Source organism: Carassius gibelio, chromosome A4 (assembly GCF_023724105.1).
Source record: "Carassius gibelio isolate Cgi1373 ecotype wild population from Czech Republic chromosome A4, carGib1.2-hapl.c, whole genome shotgun sequence".
Lineage (NCBI taxonomy): Eukaryota > Metazoa > Chordata > Actinopteri > Cypriniformes > Cyprinidae > Carassius > Carassius gibelio.
The window spans coordinates 20,180,185-20,195,965 of NC_068374.1; the positions used below are offsets into that span (position 1 = coordinate 20,180,185).

Here is a 15,781-nt window from a genome sequence, read left to right on the forward strand (position 1 = left end):
AACTATTTAAAAATAAAAATTAAACAAACATTTAAATTCTTCATATAAATCTACATATTAAATCCTAATATAAGTATGTATGCTGTATATATGAAAAATATCTAAAATCTAAATGTTAAGTGTAAATCTTAAATATAAGATTTATATGTAATTATTTAATTACATATATATGCCATACAAGTATACAAAGTGAGCATATACAAGTGGTTCCAGATTATGAGCCAGATACGTGTTGAAAGCACCCAGCATGACCACAGATATCCATCTGAATAATACCTCACACCCTCATTTCCTGCTAAAAACAAGACAGATGATTGTGGCAAAATGCACCTAAAGAGCATGTTTTCCCTTGAAAAGCGTACTCTTTTTTCAAGATCTTCGAAGGTGCATTTGTCTGCTCTGGTCCCATGATGGGGTTTGTGTCTGAGACCACACCCTTTAAGATTCCCTATCTGGTCAACCTTTACATTTCCTGAGAAGCTAAAGAAATATGCCTATGGCTAGAAAAATAGACTGAGTATGAAAAAAAAAAATGTAGGAAAGACATTTTATATAGGTATAACTGTATAATTCTGGGTGATTTTAAAACAACGGCCACTTTTGGTGATTGTGCTTTTAAAATATATACATTAAAACATACTTTTTTTACACCCTTATTTTTAAAATATGTATTTAACATTGCCCATCATATGACATATGTCATCCTTGTCATTTTATTTATTTATTTTCAATGGAATTAAGATGATGATAATTATTTTACAACTGTCATAATCAAATAAGATTTCCATCTTCCACTGCATTGCTTTTTTATTATTATTAGGGGGAAAATATATTTTGGGGAAGAAATATATAAAACAGTACAACTTTTTTTCTTATGCATCTTTGCCTTTCATAGACAAAGTTTTTTGAAACTTAAATACACTCAATATGTAATATAATAATCCATAATATTATAATAATCATCAACATCATATTTTCCTGCTTTTTACATAATTTGATTTGATTGGAAATAATGCACAGCAAAACTATTCTATATTTATTTCACTGACTCACTCGTTAGTTTGTTTACAAATTATGCATTTTTATAGTTTAAATTAAAATTAAATTTAATTAAATGTATGCATTTAGCAGACGCTTTTATCCAAAGCGACTTACAGTGCATTCAGGCTATCAGTTTTTACATATCATGTGTTCCCAGGGAATCGAACCCCCAACCTTGTGCTTGCTAGCGCAGTGCTATACCAGTTGAGCTACAGAAACTCATAACTTTTTAGTTTAAAATTCAAAGTTTTGGTATAGAACAAGGGTAACCATAAAATCTATATATAAAAGCATTTAAAAAGTTGCAAGAATAATTGATGGGACAGTTAAAAAAAAAACCTTCAAAATGATTATAATTTGACCATAAAGTAATAAAATAAGTTGAAATCTGTTATTATGAGTAAAAATCTACCACTGGGACTTGGTGTGTCAGTAGTTGGAGCAAACACAGAGAGATATTCATATATAGCAACAGGAAGGCAAAAAGAAAAATAGACTCAAATTGTGCCATGTTTAGACAGCACCTAATGGAAAGTGTGAGTGCTTTTGCAGTAGAAAAGATTATTTCTGTATAAGTGGCAGTGATAGTTTACAAGCTGCTATGCTTTGGAAAGTGTGACATGCTGTGAGTGAATGCTTACACACCACACAACGTTTCTTTCTGTCTGTCACTTTCATGCCATGTATTACACAGACAGATGGTCCACATCTGCCGCGCGCTAGGTATTTAGAGCCAACACATACCACATAGATATATCTCCTGTAAACAGCTTTGACCTGTGAGGAGGTATGCACAGGATTCTGTAAACATCCGGAATTGTCTTTACATTATCAACATAATTATGAAATTAGTTTTAGCAGAAGTATTTCAGGCCATAAACCTCAAACTTTGCTGGAACATAAATAAACCTTATCTTGAAATGTATATGAAATACATGTGCACACTAATATAAAATAATAATAATAATAATACAAGACGTAGTCAGCTAGACGATGAACTATCAATATTATTAATTAAGTTATTGGGCCCTATTTTAACGATCTGAAACGCAAGCGTCAAAGCGCGAAGCGCAAGTAAGTTTGTGGGCGGGTCTCGGCGCTGTTGCTATTTTCCCGGCGGGATAAATGGCTCTTGCGCCCGGCGCAAATCTAAAATAGGTTGGTCTGAAGTAGCTTCATTATTCATAGGTGTGGTTTGGGCGTAACGTGAAATAAACCAATCAGAGCGTCATCCAGCATTCCCTTTAAAAGCAGGTGCGCAAGTTCCATTATGGATTGCTATTATTATGGCGTATTTACCAGGCGCACGCCAGGAGCGGTTCACAGCCGAGGAGACTGATGTTCTTGTAAGAGCAGTGAAAGACAGAGAAGTTGTGTTGTATGGGGATGGGAGAAACCCACCCAGAATAGCGTCGGTTAAACAGGCGTGGGAGGAAATAGCCACAATTGTTTCATCGATTTTTTTTCCTTGTTCTGTCCTTAAATACATATATGACCTCAAACAGGTCTGATCCTTAATTACTACAATTAGCCTGAATAATTTGTAAGCTAGATTTATGCCTATTTTTTCACATCTTCGTGGCACACCACAATGATTTCCGTCATCTCATGTGTTAATATTTTTTTTTAGTGTAACAGTTTATGATTTGCAAAAATAACTGTTGCATCTGTGTAGATTACATGAGCAAAGTGTATGCGCGTTGTGCACGCTATACACTATGGTCAAGCATGCGCCCTTAAAATATCATAATGAACAACGCGCAACGCGCCACTGACTTTAGACTAGGTTTTTTCTGGTCAGTGGCGCAATTGTTTAATGGTACAGCAAAATAGCACCAGGGATTGTTTGCGCCGGAACACGCCTCCTTTTTTGCGCTGAACCGCCCAGGGAGCGCAAGTTCATTCAGTAGTTTAGCGACGTGCTTCTGTGGAGGGAAAAGCGCGCTTTGCGCAGGTGCAAAATAGGAATGACACATGCGTCGGTGTACAAAGTCAATTGCGCTGGGTGCAAGATAGGGCCCATTATATGATTCAGTCACACATTTAGCAATAATTGTTAGTTCTGTTTGTTGATTCAGGGTCAGCATCATCTGAGGTCCTCTGAGGGTCAGCATCATCTCTTCTCAGGTGTTCTGGATCCAGACTGGAGCTTGTGTAAATCCTAGTTACCACGGGATGTAAATATAGAAACAAAATACAGACATCATTAGCATAGCTGCTGATCCAACAAAGTAAAATTATTTTAACCCAAGCAAATGAATAAAAAAGCACCTTTGATCAGATGCAACTACACTCACAATTTAAAAGATACATTATTTGAATGCTTGGCGAAAGAGATGTGTTTTTAATCTAGATTTAAACAGAGAGAGTGTGTCTGAACCCCGAACATTATCAGGAAGGCTATTCCAGAGTTTGGGAGCCAAATGTGAGAAAGCTCTACCTCCTTTAGGGGACTTTTGTGGCACTCCATATTTTACTGATGATAAATGAGATGACTCCCCATTTAAGTAAACAAAATGGTAGCGATCGGACAGGTAGGATCTAAACCATCTTAGAGCCTGCCCTTGAATACCTGTATAGTTTTGTAATCGATCTATGAGTATGTCATGATCTATGGTGTCGAATGCAGCACTAAGATCAAGTAAGACTAGAGACTATGAGACTATGAGATGCAGCCTTGGTCTGACGCAAGGAGCAGGTCATTTGTAATTTTAACAAGTGCAGTTTCTGTGCTATGGTGGGGCCTAAAACCTGACTGAAATTCTTCATACAGATCATTTTTATGTAGGAAGGTGCTCAATTGAGCAGACACAACTTTTTCTAAAATTTTAGACATAAATGGAAGATTTGAAATAGGCCTATAATTTGCCAGTACACTAGGATCTAGTTTTGGTTTCTTAATAAGAGGCTTGACAACCGCCAGCTTGAATTGCTATTGTATTTCTAATGTTATCTATTTTATCAGTGAAGAAATTCATAAAGTCATTACTATTTAACGTTGGTGGAATATTTGAATCAGGTGGCGTCTGGTAATTTGTTAACTTAGCCACTGTGCTAAATAAAAACCTTGGATTGTTTTGGTTATTTTCAATGAGTTTGTGTATATGCTCTGCCCTAGCAGTTTTTAGAGCTTGTCTATAGCTGGACATACTGTTTTTCCATGCAATCCTAAAAACTTCTAAGTTAGTTTTTCTCCATTTGCGTTCAAGACTACGAGTTACTTTCTTGAGAGAGTGAGTATTACTGTTATACCATGGTACGTTTTTCTCTAACTTTTTTCAATTTGATCGGGGCAACAGCTTCTAATGTATTAGAGAAAATAGTGCCCATGTTGTCAGTAATTTCGTCTAATTCATGTGTATTTTTGGGTACAAATAGCAGTTGAGATAGATCAGGCAGGTTATTTGCGAATCTTTCTTTGGTGGCTGGAACAATAGTTCTGCCCAGACGGTATCGCTGCGACATATAGTTAATATCAGTTATACGCAGCATGCACGATACAAGGAAATGGTCTGTAATATCATCACTTTGAGGTACAATATCTATAGCAGTAAGATCGATTCCATGCGATATAATTAAATCTAGTGTATGATTAAAACGATGAGTGGGCCCGGTGATTTCATATGTGGATATGCGTGAACTTTTCAGTGCAAACGGAAGGCATCTCAGTATAAAAGGAAGCAGTGTGAGCGTAAATGGAAGTAACCTGTCTTTTTGTCGCATTTGCAATGATGGACATGTATCGTGCTTCAACTGAAGCAATTAGCATTTTGCTAAATGTTCTTGCTTTGCCCACTAATATTAGATCAGTTGCTAATTCAGTTGAATCAAATGTACTTAATTCCATATTTAAACATTCTCCTGGATATAATAAACTAATCTCAGATGTTTTTCCCATGTTTAAATTTTGTTTTTGTCACACTGTGTTCAAATTCTCCAAATGAAAATACAATAAAACCAAAATTAAAAGCTTTTTGATTCACAAAGCGTGTTTTACCGCATTCAGAGAGCATCGTCTTTGTGGGTATTTCTTGAAAATATAATTTGTTAACTCTTAAGTTTCGGTTGACTGTTAGGGAAAAACATCTGATATGTGTGCATTACACTCTGCTCTTGATTGAACTGTTTTTGTCATTGAAAACAGAAAACAGCATGAATGCTTCTTTTAAGAAGTTTTGTTTTATTTGCATCTTCGTAAATTTTTTTTTAATAGCAAAGATAAAACAAAAATAGCTATTTTGTGATTATTATTAAAAAAATAAGTGGAGGAAAAGATGCAAAGTTGATAGGTGATTTTGCTTTGGGAAACTTCAGAAATCTTTAATTTGATTTTTCCCATAAATCATTTTTAAGTTGTAGTTTTTTAGTTTTTTTGTGGGCATTGTGAAAATCAAAATAACTAATCTTTTGAAAATTTGCTCATTGCGATTCATTTTGCCAACACAGGAAACATTTAATTATTATGGTAATAATATACTTTAAAATAACTAAATATAATGTTTCCAGACACTTGGTGAATTTAGAATTTCGTACATGTAAAATACATTTATTTTAAAAGCAATATTGAATGTCACACTGTAGATAAAATTGTAAGCCAGTGCTTCACATTTGCTTTAGTAAATTGTCAACACAAAAATAATTATAGTTCTTTAAAGCATGACAAAGAAATGTTAAATCATAATAAATTAAAATGTACTTTATAAGAAAACTTTTTTTACAAAGTGAACTCTTTAAACATCTGTCTAACAATCATGAAAGTGTACTAAAGTGGCCTTTTATTTCATTAATATAATATTTTAAGAAGTACAATTGCATTTTCAATACATTTCAATACATTACAGCACTTTTTTTTGTCTACATAAATTGTAGAAATGGATATCAATACTTATAATACTCATCGTCTTCAAAACGTGTAAAAATCATTCAAAATGTGTTTCTGTGAAACTGCTCATGCTGTTTAGTTTTAATTTAGTTCCTCTTGCATTATCAGCACACATTTTTCCTGTTTAACAAATGTAAAGCTGCTTTGACACAGTCTGTATTGTATAAAGTGCGAATAAATAAAGGTGACATGACTTTAATCAGTAGCACATTTTCATTTCTTCTCTTTTCAGCCGAAGATAAGTCATTTGGGGTTGCCTCAAGGTCCGTCAGGTGAGAAGGTGGCAGTAGTTGCGGTGGATGACTGTGACATCGGCATGGCTGTGCGTTTTGGCAGTCAGATCGGCAACTACTCCTGCGCTGCCCAGGGCACCCAGACGGGACAAAAGAAGTGAGTTGATCCCTCTCTCTGTGTAAATCAAACAAGAACTCATTCTCATGATATTTAGCCTTTGGTAATTATTCATAATTACACTGCTGTTTACTCACTCACACCCATTCAGATTCCTTCAGGACACACATCCAAAAATCTTTCATTTGTGAAAGATCTTCTCATACTTAAGGTGGCAATTGCAGCATCAGATGTTGTTGCATGCTGAAACACGACTGTGCATTAAAACACTTAAAAGAAAGAACAACAGATAAATGTGAAGGTTTAACCCATAGCTCTAGTCTAATAAGCAACAACCTGTTTTATACATCATGGCAACATTCCATTCCCTATGGCTCTGTTGTCATGGACACAGCAATTGACAGACTGGCTAGGAGTTAAGCTCTCTTTCACCTGTCTTCTTTCTCATAAAGCTTTTTATCATGCTGTGATATTAAAGGATGTCAGTTGGGGTCAATGAGATGTACTTTTATTTTAAATTGTAATAATGTTTCACAATATTACTGTTAGACATTTACTAATACCTGATCAAAAGTGTGTGAACTGTACAAAAAGTACAAAAAGCATGGTTCTAAAAATCTATTAAAAGTACTATGCTGATGATGAAAATCCTTTCGCATGCACTGTACGCTTACCATAATGTATGCATAAAAACTCAAGTTTAATTTTAGTGCACAAACGAATGCATTAAAGTATGCTCCATTTGATATTGTCTAAAGAGGCACCTGACAAATTTGCACTAGAAAGGTTTATCTTTGTCAAATGTCTGTCAATATTTTCAGCTTTTGACAGTGGAAGGCAGGTCAGCTCACTAGATTGTGAGCTTTTGATGCCATTAACTTGTTGGAGAGTTTGGTAGCACATTTCAAAGTTTTGTTTTTCCTCTTCAGGTCTTTGGATCTCACTGGGCCTCTTCTGCTTGGTGGGGTGCCCAACCTTCCAGAAGATTTCCCCATACGGAACCGGGACTTTGTGGGTTGCATGAGGAACCTGATGATTGACAGTAAATCCATAGACATGGCCAGTTACATCGCTAACAATGGCACCACTGAAGGTCTGACACAAACATAACAATTCTAATTTATAGTGGGCATTGTGAACTTGTTTTATAGATTGCTTTTACTCAAAACCAATATATTTATTTACTGTCAGGTTGTCCAGCAAAGAAGAACTTCTGCTATGAGGGTTTGTGTCAGCACGGTGCTCAGTGTGAAAATAAGTGGAACACCTACTTTTGTGACTGTCCTGAAGGCCGGGGCGGCAAGAACTGTGATCAGGGTAGGTGGGACTATTTAGTAGCATGCATACATGTGTCTCATTAACATATGTTAATGTGTACATGTGTACACTTTCAGTTTTGATCGTACAGATAAGAGCAAAACATCAATCGAATCTGTAAAGGGTCTATTTTTTTTTTGGATACAGACATAATGACAACAAACTTTGTGCATTTATAAAATAAAGATAACAAACAAGGTGTGCTGTCTGCAGCCTTTATCTGCTGTGATCTTCATTTAGACACACGTCATTAAAATTAACTCAGTGAATACTCAACGAAGAGACATGAGATATATCTATAGGAAGCTTGACATGTCAAGCTAAACAAATTCTGCTGAAAACAAATATTCTGTGATAAAGTAATCCATATGAAAACAATGCAATGTCCGTTTTGCATGTCTCCCTTCATTATCTTCTAATGCGACCACGCCCCCGTGCTGAACGCACTTTTGAGATGATAATGTTTCACTGAAGTGCACGGCTTGAAAACGCCCATACAACAGAAGACAACGCAGCGAGAGTGTTCAGGTTTTTTTAATTTTACTGTTTGCTTCGCGATGAGAGGAATAAGACACAATTCACCCCAAAAAGATGTGACTTGGATTTCATCAGGGAAAAAAGAATGAAGTGCTTTATTCAGCAGAGATCATAAACATGAGTCTCTCATGAACATGAGTAAGTCTCTTTTTATTTATTTATATACTTGTACTAGTTTTCACATAACGTGCAAACATTTTACTATTTAGACTTTTTCCAAACTAAAATTCCTGACTAAATGTATAATCAAGTGAAATATTATGAAGTTTCAATAACAATATACACTACTATACCATTCAAAAGCTTGATGTAAATAATATACATTTAACAAATAAATTTAACTGTAACAAATGTAACAAACAATGTTGTTCTTTCAATTTATCCCTCCCAAAAAACCTGAAAAAATATTCTCAGCTCTTTTCAACATTAATAATAATAATAATAATAATGATAATGTAATAATAAAATCTCCATATTCATCGGGTAGAAGGAGGCGGGAACCTGCGCACAATCAAAATGAAACTTTAATAATCACAAAATAAACAAAACAGCGCACCAGCCCCTCACGGATGACTGATGCACGCAAATAAAAAGCAAAACATAAAATATAGCCCAGGACTGGTCCTCTCTCGTCCTTCACTGTTTAACTGCACTCAATGCACGCAAGTGAATATTAAATTATGTTGTGGGATAATCAAATATATTCAAAATAAACTACAAACATAAAATGATATATATATTTATTTTGTCCTCACATTCTTTTTTGTAACTCCCCCCTCTCAGTATGCGAGCCTTTGTCTTCTCAGGTTTAAATCACAATGATATTCATGATAGTTGACGGCTACTCGCATATGACTTTTACCAACAAAAAGAAAATTTTAAGTCTTAGAAAATTTTAATCAATATATTGTTTTCAGTAAGTGAGTAAACAAGATGATTTTCACATAATTTAGAAAGAAAAATTGTAGGCTACAAGCTCTAGTTCTCAAGAGAACCAATGTTTTTTATGTGTTTTATGGCCTTATTCAAATGATTTAATTTTTTTAGTTTTTCTCTAACCATGCATAACATTTTCCGTTTTCTCAAAAATACAATCATGTACATACATGCTGCTCACATATTATTATTATTATAGCCCAGTTTGTGCTGATTACAGTGAGATTAGACTTTAGCCATTTAGATATTTATAAAAAACTGAAAAAAGCACAAATGTCAGGGCAATGCAAAACTCCTCCAGGCCCCTAAAATACCCTTAGATCTCAGAGGGTTAACCTCTTATTCACATTAGAGCTGTAATCGGGCCATAAAAGTTAGGCCCGACAGGACCCGAGCCCGACAGTTTTCGGCCCGAGCTTGACAAGTACATTTTGATTGACAGCTTTTTAAAAGCCCGAATCCGTTTACAGCCCAACATTATTCAAATGTGTGGACACACACAGCTCTTTTGGCTTCTGTTAAGAATGAGTCATTTATGCATGTTTTAACATAATTTATTCATAACTAACGTAGACTAGACCACTTGGAAGTTGGAATAAAGAAATAAAATAAGCCCTCTGTGACATCTTATCATCTCAGCACTCTAAATAGACATAGGCTCATTTAGCCTATAAATAGACCAACACACTAATAAAAACTCTTTTTACATTAAGGTAAATACTCTGTCCACATTATGCATATAAGAATCAATTAAAAATTAGTTATCATTTGAAAAACCTTTAATCACAGAGATTAGGCTAAGCCTACATGTTTTTGTGGAGGAAAATTATTGAATCCACTGTAGATGTCTTCGCCGCATTCCTGCACTCCCTGATTATTCACTCATTATTCTCATTACAAACATGGTCAAAACTTTTCCTCAACTCAGACTTTGCTTTAGTTGCTGGTGCAACCAAAACGTAATTGCCAGAGACAACCCTCCGTTACACCTACTCAGCATTCATTTTCACATCTTTCTCACGCTAATCGAAACACATCACATGACTGCTCGTTTACCGTGCAAACCGGAGCGCAAGCCCGACCAGAGCCCGCGTAAGATGATATAAATTAAGCCTGAACCCGATCGGGCAAAGATCTTCAGCTCTAATTCACATAGTGTACAAACTGTTAAAACTCTCGTGAGCGTGATATACAGTATTGTTCAAAATAATAGCAGTACAATGTGACTAACCAGAATAATCAAGGTTTTTAGTATATTTTTTATTGCTACGTGGCAAACAAGTTACCAGTAGGTTCAGTAGATTCTCAGAAAACAAACAAGACCCAGCATTCATGATATGCATGCTCTTAAGGCTGTGCAATTGGGCAATTAGTTGAAAGGGGTGTGTTCAAAAAAATAGCAGAGTCTACCTTTGACTGTACAAACTCAAAACTATTTTGTACAAACATTTTTTTTTTCTGGGATTTAGCAATCCTGTGAATCACTAAACTAATATTTAGTTGCATGACCACAGTTTTTTAAAACTGCTTGACATCTGTGTGGCATGTAGTCAACCAACTTGTGGCACCTCTCAGCTGTTATTCCACTCCATGATTCTTTAACAACATTCCACAATTCATTTACATTTCTTGGTTTTGCTTCAGAAACAGCATTTTTGATATCACCCCACAAGTTCTCAATTGGATTAAGGTCTGGAGATTGGGCTGGCCACTCCATAACATTAATTTTGTTGGTTTGGAACCAAGACTTTGCCCGTTTACTAGTGTGTTTTGGGTCATTGTCTTGTTGAAACAACCATTTCAAGGGCATGTCCTCTTCAGCATAGGGCAACATGACCTCTTCAAGTATTTTAACATATGCAAACTGATCCATGATCCCTGGTATGCGATAAATAGGCCCAACACCATAGTAGGAGAAACATGCCCATATCATGATGCTTGCACCTCCATGCTTCACTGTCTTCACTGTGTACTGTGGCTTGAATTCAGAGTTTGGGGGTCGTCTCACAAACTGCCTGTGGCCCTTGGACCCAAAAAAAACAATTTTACTCTCATCAGTCCACAAAATGTTCCTCCATTTCTCTTTAGGCCAGTTGATGTGTTCTTTGGCAAATTGTAACCTCTTCTGCACATGCCTTTTTTTTAACAGAGGGACTTTGCGGGGGATTCTTGAAAATAGATTAGCTTCACACAGACGTCTTCTAACTGTCACAGTACTTACAGGTAACTCCAGACTGTCTTTGATCATCCTGGAGGTGATCATTGGCTGAGCCTTTGCCATTCTGGTTATTCTTCTATCCATTTTGATGGTTGTCTTCCGTTTTCTTCCACGTCTCTCTGGTTTTGCTCTCCATTTTAAGGCATTGGAGATCATTTTAGCTGAACAGCCTATCATTTTTTGCACCTCTTTATAGGTTTTCCCCTCTCTAATCAACTTTTTAATCAAAGTACGCTGTTCTTCTGAACAATGTCTTGAACGACCCATTTTCCTCAGCTTTCAAATGCATGTTCAACAAGTGTTGGCTTCATCCTTAAATAGGGGCCACCTGATTCACACCTGTTTCTTCACAAAATTGATGACCTCAGTGATTGAATGCCACACTGCTATTTTTTTGAACACACCCCTTTCAACTAATTCAACTAATTGCCCAATTGCACAGCCTTAAGAGCGTGCATATCATGAATGCTGGGTCTCATTTGTTTTCTGAGAATCTACTGAACCTACTGGTAACTTGTTTGCCACGTAGAAATAAAAAAATATACGAAATCCTTGATTATTCTGGTTAGTCACATTGTACTGCTATTATTTTGAACAATACTGTATATAGTTATATATTCCAATAGATCCAAATGGCTCTCAATCCTTTGATGGACTTGTTCAGTGTTTAGGTGAGATTAGAGCTTGGTTGGCAAGCAATTTTTTTCATCTTAATACTAATAAAACTGAATGTGTTGTCTTTGGACCCTTTTCTGCTTCCAAGGAAATTATAAGTAGGCTATTGTCTATGAGGTTAAGTGTTTCAGATCATGTTAAGAATTTAGGTGTTATAATGGATTCAGCTTTAGTTTTAGAACAGGTTACTAATGTTGTGAAGGCTACCATTTATCAACACATAAGAATGATTTCTAAACTGAAATCAGTTCTCCCGTTTAAGGACCTGGACATTTTATTCATGCTTTTGTATCATCACGCATTGATTATTGTAATTATTTTATATAGGTATTTCACAGAGTTAATTATCTCATCTTTAATTAGTGCAAAATGCTGCTGTTAGACTTTTGACTCACACAAAGATGAGGGAGAGAATTAACCCCAGTTCTGTTTTTTTTTTTTTTTTTTAGACTGGTTGCCTGTAAAATGTAGAATTGAGTTTAAGGTTCTCTTAATGGTTTTTAAAACACTGTATGGTATTGTTCCAAAATATTGGCTTTTAAATCTAGATTGAAATCGTATCTTTTTAGTATAGCTTTTACATTTTATTTTTCATTTTAAAGGGGGGGTGAAATGCTCATTTTCACTCAATATCCTGTTAATCTTGAGTACCTATAGAGTAGTACTGCATCCTTCATAACCCCAAAAAGTCTTTAGTTTTATTATATTTATAAGAGAAAAATAGTCTGTAAAAAAAATAGTCTGTCTGAGCTCCTGGAGGCGTGACGTGTGGGCGGAGCTAAAGAATCACGAGCGCAAGTAGGCTTTTGCGTTGAGACCGCGTGTAAGCTGTGACATTACCGTGAGGAAAAAACCATCATCCAAAACAAACCATGGCTAACAGTCAGATTCAGCCGTATATTTATGATCCAGAATCAGATCCAGAGGCTGAAATTTAACAAGAGCAGCAGCAGCAACGACTACAGCAGGACGTCTCTATGTGGTATGTATTGAAACTCAGTGCCGGCCCGAGCCTCTTGGGGGCCCTAAGCAGCATTTGATTTGGGGGCCCCCCTCCCACCACGTGAAGTCACCTATGGTTGAAGATTATTGCCACAAATGTCACACTATAATGTTAAATTATAAATGAATACAGTGAGGTTATGTATTAATACAAAATAAATAATAAAACAATCGATACTTAAAATACTTTATTCTTAAACTTTTGAATACAAACTTGAACAAAACATGAAATAAATAATTTGTAAATGTGCATTAAATATGCAATCTTTTATATAAAACCAAAATAGACAAACATAAATATAATCAAAATTATAATTTTCAAAAAAATAGATAAATTAGAAACATAAGAATAGCAAGGGTTCAACGATGGCAATTATACAACAATCACCTCAAAATCGTTCCTTCCTTGCTTTTCTTGAGGCAAAGTCACTGATGACATCATTGTATGGTATTGCTTGGCCAACTTTGTTATTAATACTAATAACTGCAAGTCCACTTAGTCTTTCCTGGGCCATTGATGATCTCAAGTATGTTTTAATCAATTTGAGCTTGGAAAAGCTCCTCTCTGCTGAGGCAACTGTCACAGGCAGAGTGCAGGCTATCCTGAGAGCTACCCAAAGATTTGGGTAAAGCTCACACATCTCATTTTGTGAGAGGTATGTGAGAAGCTCAAGGGCGGTCATCATAGTTTGGGGAAGTTCAGGAAGACTCTCAATCTCTACAGCCAGTGCACTACCATCAATATCAGCCTCCTCTCCACAAGAGAGTTTTTCCCCAAGAAGCTCACATTGTTCCCTCCGGACCTTCCGATCTAGCTCCCTAAAATTGAGCAGATCTCCAAAGTTTTCTTTAACCTCACTTAGAGACTTAAATCTATCCTCCAACGACTGAATGCTACAGTCCACTACAGCATTAAAAAAGGACACTTCTAGCCTCTTCATAGCATCCACTATCGGCTCATCTGCAGCCTCATAGGCAAAGTGCCTTTTTGTAGAACGCAGTCGCTTTTCTTTCAGCACTGCTTCTGTGTTCATCTGCTCACAAATTTCTTTTGCAGATGTCTGTGCATCACAGAAGCCTGTTTTTCGGTAACTGATGAGTTCGGCTTTGTTCTTTTGTACAAGGTTAACAGCTACATCAAGCTGCATGTTGGTTGACTGTAGAAGCTTGCTAGTGATGTTAATTTTAGACAAAATGTCACACCAGACAACACAACAAATCTGAAATCTAAATGAACCTATTTCTTCTGCAAGGGAGTTGGCTTCAACAGCCACTACAGGGTCAGTCGCTTTATTTCTAACTTCTAGCAGGGCTTCCCTCACCTTCTCTGAGTGGTAGCGCAAAGCTTCAATGCTTTTTATCCGGCTTTCCCAGCGCGTCTCACTCCAGGACTTAAGGGTGAGGTAAACAAACTTCCGTAAGATGGCCCACCTTTGAGTGGACCCAGCGAACAAATTGTACACCTTCTCCACATTTCCAAAAAAACAAGAAGCATCCGTTGATGCTTTAGCTGCATCTGACACCGTCAGGTTTAGAGTATGAGAACTGCAAGGCACATAAAAAGCTCTTGGATTTTTAACCAATAGCCTAGCCTGCACACCTTTGTTTTTCTCTTCATATTAGCCCCATTGTCATAGGACTGCCCCCGACAATCCTGAAAAGGGATGTTCAATTCCTCAAGCCTGTTAAGAATTAGACTGGACAAACCCAGGCCAGTGGATTCTGGAGCTATCAGAAATCCTAAAAAGTGCTCTTTTATTTCTGGTGTTTTGCCCAGAGTGACTGTGCGCACCACAACAGACATTTGTTCATGGTGACTAACATCAGGTGTACAGTCTAAAATAATTGAATAATATTTGCAGTCCTTGATTTCTGCCACCATTACCTCAATTATTTTGTCACTGACACACTCTATCAGCTCATTCTGGATAGTCTTACCTAGGTACGTGTTGTGCTGTATTCCACTATCAATTCGTCTGATGTGGTCTTTTAACACTGGGTCAAATTTTGCTATCAGTTCCACCTCTTTAAGGAAGTTCCCATTGTTGGCCTGATGCAAAGTATCGACAGACCCACTGAGTGCAAGATTCCTCTCTGCCAAAGACTGAATGATACTAATCAAACGGATGAGAACATCTCTCCAACGATTTTTTTCTGCCTCCAAAAGGACCATTTCTGTTGCATCAATAGTCTTCTGCTTAGAAAGATGGAGGGCAAAGTCTTTCCACTTCACCGTGTTATTGCAATGATCTGGACTATTCTCATGCTGTTTCAGCAAAGCACCTACATTTACCAATCATGCTGTCCCTCTGTTGACAGTTTTGTGGACTTCCTCGAGAATAATTTGCAACAGAAGCAGTAAACCGCATCTTTTTTTTTTTTTTTTTTATAAATTAACCAGCTTCGCTTGATTTTTTCCCCACTAACTAATTGTATGTATAGTGGTAGTGAAAGCTTCTTCCATCTGATTTCTTGGGGAAGGTGAAGGTGTCACTTATTGGCACTGGCCCTCTTCTTACCAGATCAGTCCTTTCTGAGTCTGACAGGAATTCTGACCATTCAACTGGGTCAACTGGAGGAGCTGTTGATCTATCTTGATAGCTGGAGCTTGTTGAGGGAGTGGATGGGAAATCTATAGTAGTGGGTGCATATGTAGAAGGACCTGTAGGGACATTAGATAAAAAAAAAAAATAGAATTATAACATAACACAGGATATTTTACAGTAAAGCTAACACAAAACAAAAACTGTTAGATTAACTGACCTGTCATGCCGGCTGAGGTTGAAACCGATGTATCAGTGAATGTAAGTGCTTGTAACTGC

At 36.5% G+C, this 15,781-nt stretch overlaps 1 protein-coding gene across 3 annotated transcripts in view; it reads left to right on the top strand.

The window, feature by feature from the left end:
* The window catches only part of LOC127972522 (cadherin EGF LAG seven-pass G-type receptor 1-like), a 100,163-nt gene that overhangs the window by 26,640 nt on the left and 57,742 nt on the right, over nucleotides 1-15,781 (top strand). For all 3 annotated transcript variants that reach the window (XM_052576099.1, XM_052576089.1, XM_052576109.1), the window contains 3 exons: nucleotides 6,156-6,313; nucleotides 7,204-7,367; nucleotides 7,466-7,591. In XM_052576099.1, coding sequence (XP_052432059.1) covers nucleotides 6,156-6,313; nucleotides 7,204-7,367; nucleotides 7,466-7,591 — 448 coding nt within the window. The remainder of the gene's footprint in view (nucleotides 1-6,155; nucleotides 6,314-7,203; nucleotides 7,368-7,465; nucleotides 7,592-15,781) is intronic.